At 41.8% G+C, this 10,062-nt stretch overlaps 1 protein-coding gene across 1 annotated transcript; it reads left to right on the forward strand.

Annotated features, from left to right (window-relative positions):
- Window positions 1–73: 73 nt before the first annotated feature.
- Window positions 74–9,329, forward strand: odr4 (odr-4 GPCR localization factor homolog). The gene is made up of 14 exons (XM_080778614.1): window positions 74–155; window positions 389–495; window positions 941–1,066; window positions 1,776–1,868; window positions 2,054–2,160; window positions 2,635–2,671; window positions 2,787–2,930; window positions 3,160–3,255; window positions 3,666–3,713; window positions 4,504–4,632; window positions 4,874–4,973; window positions 5,298–5,492; window positions 8,140–8,196; window positions 8,751–9,329. The coding sequence occupies exons 2-14, from the start codon at window positions 397–399 to the stop codon at window positions 8,816–8,818; spliced, it is 1,299 nt and encodes a 432-aa protein (XP_080634740.1). The 5' UTR covers window positions 74–155; window positions 389–396; the 3' UTR covers window positions 8,819–9,329.
- The last annotated feature ends 733 nt before the right edge of the window (window positions 9,330–10,062 follow it).

A 10,062-nucleotide genomic window follows, 5' to 3' on the forward strand; every position in this document is an offset into this window, starting at 1 on the left:
GGAAACACTTTTGCAGTCTGCTGCTCTGCAAAGCATTGTGGTAGTTGCAGTGATCCGGCTCTGCTGACGTGTAGTCGCGACAGCTGTCAACATTACAAGAGAGCCGGAGTGGGCTCATGTGGGAGCTGTGGTTTCACTCTATACTCACTATTCAGGTATGTAAACACTGATCATTTATGATGCATGTAGCTTTTTTTAGCTTGTATGTGTTGTCAGTTGTGTAGATAGACGAGAGGGTGATGTAAATATGACCCAAATGGCGTTAACAAAGTTAACTTACTGTAATAAAATGGAGCATACATTCATTCATGCTGTGTTAACCATCACTGGACTGGTATGTCACCTGCACGTACAGTACACTGTAATCTCTCTTTCTCTCTCTCTCTAGTATTCAACATGGGTCGTGGTTATATAGTAGAAGATGGAGTAGAAAATTATCTGTCAGGCCTCTGTGCATCAGGAGCAACGGGGGTGGTAGGTCTGCTCATTGGCCAGGTAAGATTGTCATGATTCGTGTTGCTGTTCTTTGTTCACATTCACAATATCTTACATATAATTATAACAGAGTGACATATTGGACACCTGGAACACAACACACTTGCTTGTGTTGTGTGTCTACAATTGTGTTGGGTGTCACTTTTCTGTCACATGCAATGTATGCATGGCCAGTCCACTATCCAGAATATTTTATCTTCATTCTTTACCTTGATTAAACTCATGGGGACACACCACACCCAGGCTCTGGCAGGATTCTTTCTCAGCAGCACCCGGTCTATTTGTATAACCCTGGTCTTTAATACAATTAAATGGGGTTTGGGGATACCCCATAGAATGGATTTTGGATGTAATTCATTTCCATTGAATGGGGGGGATTCAGAGTGGCTGGTTTCTGGACACTGTACCATGTAAGATTAATGTGCATGATCTGCCCTCTTTTTAGAGTTCTGCACAGAGAGATTTTGTTGTCATGGCAACACAGACCCCCCAGAGGGAAGGTTCTACTCCAGTGGCTGGGAGCTTATTGAGCAAACAAGACCTGGAGTGGACCACTGAGCACGCCCGACAGGTAACCTCCAAATCATCTTGTCACATCACAGGTAACCTGTGATGTAAATAACTATATGACAGTGTTTACCTTGGAAATTTGCATCAAAGAGAATAAAATGTATATTATTTCAATCAAGTTATGTAACAATTACTCTACAGTCATAGAACAGGATTACATTTGTATCTTTGCTACATTGAAAATCAGGACCTGCCCCTCAACTTTCTTTGAAATAAATGTTATGATGATGATGATGAGAAACACAGTTGCGAGCGACCAAAGTATTTTTGGAGCTCCTGGCTGTTAATTTGGATCAATGAGCTGCTGCTGTTTTCTAGATGTCAGAAAGGATATTTTAACCGATTATAACTTTAAAAACCTGGAAAGAGATGTTGCTAGTTGCTACTGTATGTATATTGCTACATGATTTCTTTAAACGTTTTTGAATAAACAAATAGATTTAGAGGTCTAAATGGGTTCAAGTAAATACTGTGTAACTTTTTTCAATTGAAGCTGCACTATGTAGCTTTCCTGTTCTACCCTGGATTTGAACCCGGGGGTTGTGTGCAATAGCTATTAGCTAATGATTGTACCACTGATCTGCTCAGGAGAGAAAGGTACTCGATAGAAGAGCAGGGAGACCAAGTGTATTAACTTGTACAGTAGGTGCTGCTGTTATGTTGTTATTGTGTGTTATGATGACAGTAGTATTTCTTCTGTGTGTTTCCAGGTGTCCAGGATGCTGCCTGGAGGCCTGTCTGTACTGGGAATCTTCATGATTACTGATGTTGATGCCAAGGACACACTGAACACTCTGAGACAGGTCAGCTTCACACACACACAAACACAAACACTGCTGAAATGTGACAGGTACACATAGACTAAAAGTTTACCTAAATGTAAGCTAAAGTTTAAAGTATGTCTGAGTGCATACGATATGCACACATCCGTATGTCATTACCACTACATACAATATTTCTGTCCTCTGTTTATTGTGTCTGTGTGTAGCTGGTATTTGGAATAGAGAACCTGATCTCCAGAGGTCATCTGTGGAGCCTTGCAGATGATGACATCACAGACCGCATCACATTACACATCAACTCAAAAACAAGAAAGTATCCTTTGACACATTTCTTTGGCTTTCTCTGCCTTTATTGAATAGTATTAATGAAGAGAGACAGGTGCCCGGACCGCTAGGCCTGACACCGATTTCTTATATCGTTCTGATAATGTTATGTCCTCAACACAACCAATGAATGCAGAGGAGGGAGGAGCATAAGTTGAGGAAGGGATGGAGAGATGGATGAATGGTCAGAGCGAAGGACAGAATCATGGATGAAAGAGACAGTTTAGTTCTTGGTTGGGTGATGGCTAGGTGGATAGAGACGGTTTAGTTCTTGGTTGGGTGATGGCTAGGTGGATAGAGACGGTTTAGTTCTTGGTTGGGTGATGGCTAGGTGGATAGAAGTGTAAATAAGTGAATGAAATTAGTACATCAGTGGGGAAGTGAATAAACAATGAGTGAGTGAATAAATTCATAAATAAATGCTAATAGTATTTTGTGAAGGTTCTTTAACCCTCTATGTCAGAACTGTGTGCAGAACCTTTGATGTGAAAGACCCCAAGGTTTGTTCAGCGTTTACTTTCCTTTGATTCGGTATTGCAGCTGCCATCCTTAGCCATGTTAGCTGAACTGTAGATCGTACCGCAACTAAACTGTTTTGTGATCGGGCTCTTACAGAGCACAGCCAAGCCTGCTGACTGGAAGTACCAATCAGGCGTGTCTGCCTCCTGGCCAATGGTGTCATGTTCTCTCAGAGTGGAGCTTCTGGTACCCATGCCAGAGAACAGAACGAGCCTAGAAGATGTGGAGAAATGTCTAAAGGTATGGGCAGTGGTACACTGTACACAAACATAGTAGTACTGCATACTAACATAGATACACACTTACCAGATAACAGCAACAATATTGAGGATATTAAAATAATATAAACACACACACACACACACACACACACACACAGATGATTATGAATATGAGGTAAAGAATATTCTTTACATATGCAATCAATGTAAAAGCGAATGAAACCGTCTCTGGTCGATCTTTGTTTCAGGAGGGATTGAAAACATGGACACAGCAGATTGAGAGTGGAGTTTGTCTCATCAATGGAAAGAGGCTCCCAGATGACACAGAGCTTACAGCAGGACAGGTGATAATAGATCTACAGTACCTGGCTTTTAAAGGCAGGAATGATAGGAGATATATTAACATTGTTTACCTACTGTAACATTCACACCATTGGGACTTGCTCATGGGCACCTTGAGTGTTGGGTGTTGACTTTTAAACCCATCTTGCTCCAGTGAGGCTGCTCACCTGTCAATGGCAGACTGCATTTACAGTAGCAACTCCCACATATTCAAGATATTGTTTAGAAAGAGCAGCAAACCTGACCTTAACAAACACAGCCAAAGCATTTTATGAACAGTAATTCATGCACACACTGTTAATAGAACAAAATGTTTAACTTGTAATAAACAGTGGGAGGATATTAGACTTTTTCTTTATTGTTGTCTTTATGAAAAAAATAAACGTACCCACTTTCCATCTTTCCTCTTTAGAAGAAGAATGTGAAACAGATACTAAAAGTTCAACTTCTCACCACACCGGTAAGACACACACACACACACACACACACACACACACACACACACACACACACACAGTGTGTTACCCCCCTTTTAAGTCATTATCAGTTCCCCCAATGTATGCTTCTTTTTGACCGTACAGTGAGGTACTGGAGGCATGAAGGATGCTATCTTCCCCAGAACTTTGTGTTTTTGCAAGACAATTTTCAATGTGAACTGATAATAAAGTACTATCATATCAGTTCCCCTCCCTGCAGAACTGGCCACCAACCAGCAGGAGTCGCTAGTGCACTGGTTCCCAAGAGAGTTCTCCCCAGGACCCAAGCTAGTGAAAATAGCAGATCCACAATGTTTCGCATCTCTACACATTGTGAGCTTGTAGATCTGCTATTTTCACCATTCAATTCTTTCGAGGAATTATTTAATTTGTTTTTAATTAAGGATAATTTGTGGGGGGGGGGGGTTATGATTTTTTTTAAATGTTTTGAAATAATTAAAAACAAAATGTAGGAATTTAAGAGTGGATGTAGTTTTATTTCCCTAGTTAAAAGGAATGCTTAGATGTTGGCAGTATCGAGAGAGACGTTACAAATCTGCACCGACAAATGCATGAAGCAATGCATCGCATCATTCAATGAAAATAAATGATCTCTGCACAGCTCTTCACCATTGTCTCCTGAAAATAATTTGTTCTACGTTTCATATACTGTAATAGTTGTCATACTATTCTTCTGTCTATGTATGTCTTTGTCTTCCTCTTCTCTGTTTTTCTGATTCTTCCTCTCTCTCCTCCCATACTCTCTGTCGTCAGTCGTGTCAGTATGAGCAGCGGACTACAGCTGTGGTGCAGCAGTGTGGAGGTAGTGTGTCAGTGACAGGAGCGGTACACGCCAGAGCCTACCTACACAGCAACAAACCAAAAGCTAAACTAGCTGAGAAGGTAAACATTAGAATGCCTCAGAACAACTTATCCTCTATGGAAGTCCAGCTGTAGTCAAGGTCTGACCTGTGTTAAAATGCTCTCCTTCAGGTTTTGTGACTTTGAGATTTACCAAATATGTTTTTCAAATGTATGAATGTACAAAAGGTTTGCTGTTGTCAAACAGAGAAAATACATACTTTAGTGACCAAAAATGGGTGATTTTCATACTTGCATTCTAATTAGTTTTATCTGAACACAGCTGTTGAAACGGGATGTGGTGTCCACCGTCGCTGTGAGGGCCCAGATGCTTCTGGAAGAACTGTTGACAGCGGAGGAGGACAGCAAGGCCAGCTCCAAAGGTGGGCAACAGATTGGTACACACTACACAGATACACACATACTGTACGTGCTCACACGCACATGCACACACATAGGCTTATGCTGGACGCTAATTCAAACAGAACCAAGAATGACTACATTATGGTCATAGTGGCATACTGGTCCAGTGCCAGTCCTGTAATTGGATACTTCAACAAAACCCAACTCATCCTGGTCATTTCTACTTGTCTGCACTCTCATTACCATCACAAGAGAGTTTGATCATACAGTGTAAACAAAAATCATTTCATGCAAATACTTTCGTGTCATCTGACTCTGTCTGCCTTTGTCTCTTTCTATCTCAGACCGCTTTGCTTTTCCTCGCCGTGTATTCTGTCCGGTCGGCGGGGCAGGACCTGTGTGTGTGTGCGACTACCAGTTCAGTGACGAGGGCCTTGCTGAGGTGACTGACCGGTTAAAAGAAATCCTGGACATAGAGGCAGCTGAGCAGGACTTGGACGTCACACTGGAAACAGCAGGGGACATCACAGAGACAGAAGGTGGAGAATGGCTGTGTGACTCTGCATTGGTGTAAATATTAACATCATTAGCATCATTTCAGTTCAATTAGATCCACGTTATTGTAACCTGACTCCGCCAGATTGCGGCAGTATTGAGTTCCCTCCTGTCTGCATCTGATCTCTCTCAAGCAGAAACGATGAACCAGAAGCAGCGGGACAAAAATCTGATATTTCCATAATAATTTTGAGTTTTGTTAGGTTGTGTTTACATTTGCGCTATGGCAGTGCTCTGCCCGAGAGAGACCAGATGGGAGCAGGAGGAGGAACTCACTGCTCCTGCCATCTGGCGGAGTCAGGTTAACATTGATCCCTTGTGGGGAAATTAGCCAAGGTATGGTAATAAAAGGTGAATAATGTGCATTGGGTGCACATTTGCACAAGTTGTATAGCAGGGCTGGGCAACTTTGACTATGGAGAGGGCCACTATTTTTCCTCACCCACTCCAGAGGGCCACATTGCATATTACTGTCGTATCAAAAAATTGCTGATGTACAAGCTCAAAACGCATCGCAATGCGACGCGTTTTGAGCTTGTACATCAGCAATTTTTGCTATATTTGAATTGAAAACCTGAATAATTTGCTATTTTTGAATGGGAATCCTGAAAAGTAAAATTTTAATTAATTTAAAATGCATTTAGTTATAGTTATGTTAACTTTATGAACTGTTAACATAACTACATTGGACACAAAAAGATCTAACATTTTAATACTAGTCTTGAAGTAATTAAAGCGGGTTTGGAATTGTAAACAGCTGAAATCAATACTATATCAGTATTCTGATATTAACCTGAGGGCCACATTAAGTGAAGGCGGGGGCCGCATGTGGCCCCCGGGCCGCCAGTTGCCCACCCCTGTTGTATAGTATAAGGCAGGGATACTCAAATAGATTTACCTGTGGGCCACATTACAAAAATGGCAAGGGGCCAGGGGCCAGTAGATAAAATTACGACATTAATGATACTTGATAACTTCTCTCTTTCAATTGCTTTATTTTCGCAAAATGTATCAAAGTACAATGTGCATGCACACAATATGTAAATAAATAAATGTGTTACATTTTCTTGCATAAACACAAAGAGCTGTTTCCATAACTGCACAAATTATTGCACATAACATGAGTAGCTGTTATAATAACATAATAAAATAACATGAGTAGCTCTTTGCCTGCCTGCCTGCCTGCCTGCCTGTCTGTCTGTCTGTCCATGAGTAGTTATTTGTCTGTCTGTCAATGAGTAGCTGTCTTACTGTCTGCCTGTCTATGAGTAGCTGTCTGCCTGCCTGTCTATGAGTAGCTGTCTGTCTGCCTGCCTGCCTGTCCAATTGTCCATGAGTAGCTGTCTGTCTGCCTGTCTGAGTAGCTGTCTGCCTGCCTGCCTAATTGTCCATGAGTAGCTATCTGTCTGCCTGTCTATGAGTAGCTGTCTGCCTGCCTAATTGTCCATGAGTAGCTGTCTGTCTGCCTGTCTATGAGTAGCTGTCTGCCTTCCTGCCTGTCCAATTGTCCATGAGTAGCTGTCTGTCTGTCTATGAGTAGCTGTCTAACTGCCTGCCCAATTGTCTATGAGTAGCTGTCTGTCTGTCTATGAGTAGCTGTCTGCCTTCCTGCCTGTCCAATTGTCCATGAGTAGCTGTCTGTCTGTCTATGAGTAGCTGTCTGCCTTCCTGCCTGTCCAATTGTCCATGAGTAGCTGTCTGCCTGCCTGTCCAATTCTCCATGAGTAGCTGTCTGTCTGCCTGTCTATGAGTAGCTGTCTGACTGCCTGCCTGTCCAATTCTCCATGAGTAGCTGTCTGTCTGTCTGCCTGTCTATGAGTAGCTGTCTGCCTGCCTGCCAGCCAGCCAGCAAGTTGGTTAACAGAAAATAAATTGTTATGGCTGAGTAAAATAAAATACAATAAACACAATTTGCCTGAAAATAGATTACCCAGCTATGACCTTTTTCATGAAAAAAAATTAGTAGTGATATGGCTGACTGAGTAAAATAAAACAATCTACCTGAAAATAGATAGCTATAAGTGAAGAGCAATTTCCGCAATTACCATTTCCGCAATTTCCGCAATTTCCTCAATTTTCATTTCCGCAATTTCCATTTCCACCATTTCCGCAATTTCCATTTCCGCATTTCCGCAATTTCCGCAATTTTCGCAATTTCCATTTCCGCAATTTCCGCAATTTCCGCAATTCCAATTTCCGCAATTTCCATTTCCGCAATTTCCATTTCCATTTCCATTTCCAACTATTAATGGCAGCTGGGTTTCATCATTCAAATAAAATAGAATTCTGTCCGTTTAGCTATAAAATTATGTCAGGGAATAGGGATACACAGTATATGTCTTTCATTTGCATTGCATCTCCCCCCCCCCCAAGCTTTTATTTTCGTTCGAGTAATAGTACAACTCTAATAGTATTACTTATAATAATGTAATTAAAGATAACTTCATTCAGATTTATTTATTTTTATTTCATTTTCCAGATTTTTTTTTTTTCTTCTTTTTTTTAGATTTTCATTGGTGGGCCAGTCATAATGGTCCCGCGGGCCTGATGTGGCCCGCGGGCCTGAGGTTGAGTATCACTGGTATAAGGTTTGCATATTGTATGACATGAGTGTGCAATGTCTCTCAACAGTGTATCCAGAGCCCATTGTTGAGAAATCCCTGGTGCCCAAAAAGATCAACTACATTGGTAAATTATACAAAATACACCCTTCCTACACCAACATATTTTCTTCTATGTTTCTTGATTGTACCTTTTGGCCTTTGCCCTTTCTCCAGGGTGGCCTACTTATTGTTCTTCCCAAATTATTTTTGGAAAATCTTCCCATTCGATTTCAAGTTGTCTTGCTAACTAACAAACACACAAAAACACAAATTTCAACACCCTCCCATGCATTTCGCTGCATACAAGAAATACATGCCTCTCTCACCTATACACACCAAATAATATACAGTTATACTGTGTGTGTGCATGTGTGCCTTTTTGAGCAGTGCACACAGTCTCCAATGAATAGCTTCGTGTGTCCCTTTGTCTGTATATCCCTATGCATGTTTGAGTAGGACATATTGGCCCTGCTGTTTACAGAGTATGACCTATTGACCCTTGCAGCTGCTGCTGAGTGGGGTGGCATTCCAGGAAGCGCGCACACACACACACACACACACACACACACACACACAGTAACTATAAAAGTATACAGTTTACACGGGTGCAATTTATAATTGACTGCTCTGTTTTTTTAGGCGTAGCAGTTGCCTCTGCAGTCGCCTTGCTTGCCACAGCTGCCTCCCTGCTCTACCTGGACTACTAACGCATGCGCACACACACACACACACACACACACACACACACACACAACCGATGCTTCCTTTGATCAATTTAAGTTGAAGTTAATGAACATATGTCTCTTGTTTGAGTTACACATGGATACTGTAGTCGGTGTACTGTATATACGGGTATGTCTCTCCAACTATTCACTTGTCAGTATGAGCCAACCTCATTTGAGCTGCCATGACTTGTAATAAAATGTCCATTATGGTAAATCGAACTGCATTTATGAGGCCCCTTTTTTTCTAGTCTTCAAATCAACCTCAAAGTACTTTATACGTAGTCCTGCGCCTCATATTCACCGTCAGGCAGATGCAGCCATGCAAGATGCCAACCTGCTCTCTGGGATGACGGAGAGTGTCTTGATCAAGGACGCACAACACCAGGAAGAGCCGTGATCAGATCAGCCTGATGTGATCTTGATTTAATCAGGAAACCTTTATTAAACCGCTCTAACAGACACTGCCGCTCGGTGCCCCATGACCTTATTGAAGCTTTCCAGTTATACTTTTGTCTTGTAATAAACAACATGTCTTTCAATTTAAATCTCTGAATACATCAGCCTTTTTGATTATATCCATTATTGGTTCTGTGAGCAATATAGCTACCTACCTGTCTTAGGTAGAAAGGAAAGGAAAACACATCATTCATCGTTCTAAAATCACACCCGTGTGAAGTGAGTGGTGCAACTCCGTGTGGGGGTCCCCGGAAGTTCCAGAACTACAGGAACGCGGCCAGGATGCTGGCCTGGTTCCGGCCGAGAAGTGAGAGTTACAGTGTGGGGGTCCCCGGTACATCCAGACCCGCAACAGTGACACTCAATTGGTTGTGAAAACCAACAAAATGCTATTTTCATGCTTGGACACAGCCAGGGTGGGACACACATAGCTGTCTATAGGAGTGGTTGCATCACTCAAAAAGACAACTATCTAAATATATATTTTTTAAATTTGAACTCGTTTGGGGGGAAAAAAACTGATGTCACTGCATGGTGGTGGTAAATAGGCGTAGGCGGGTTTCTGATATGTCAGACAGAGTAGAAAAAATTGTAGCCTGCATTTTATCATTAAGCAATAGCGAAGGCTAATTAAACGAAGATAGTGCCTCTGCTTGGGGGCATCGAGTCACAGTATTTGATAGGTCACAAATTTCGATGCAACACCTGTTGGATGGGAATCACGTGTCAGTGGAGCTGCAGCTGTTCTGGTTGTCATGGATACTACGTTT

Source organism: Protomyctophum bolini, assembly GCF_963924005.1.
Source record: "Protomyctophum bolini genome assembly, chromosome: 12".
In the NCBI taxonomy this organism is placed as follows: Eukaryota; Metazoa; Chordata; class Actinopteri; order Myctophiformes; family Myctophidae; genus Protomyctophum; species Protomyctophum bolini.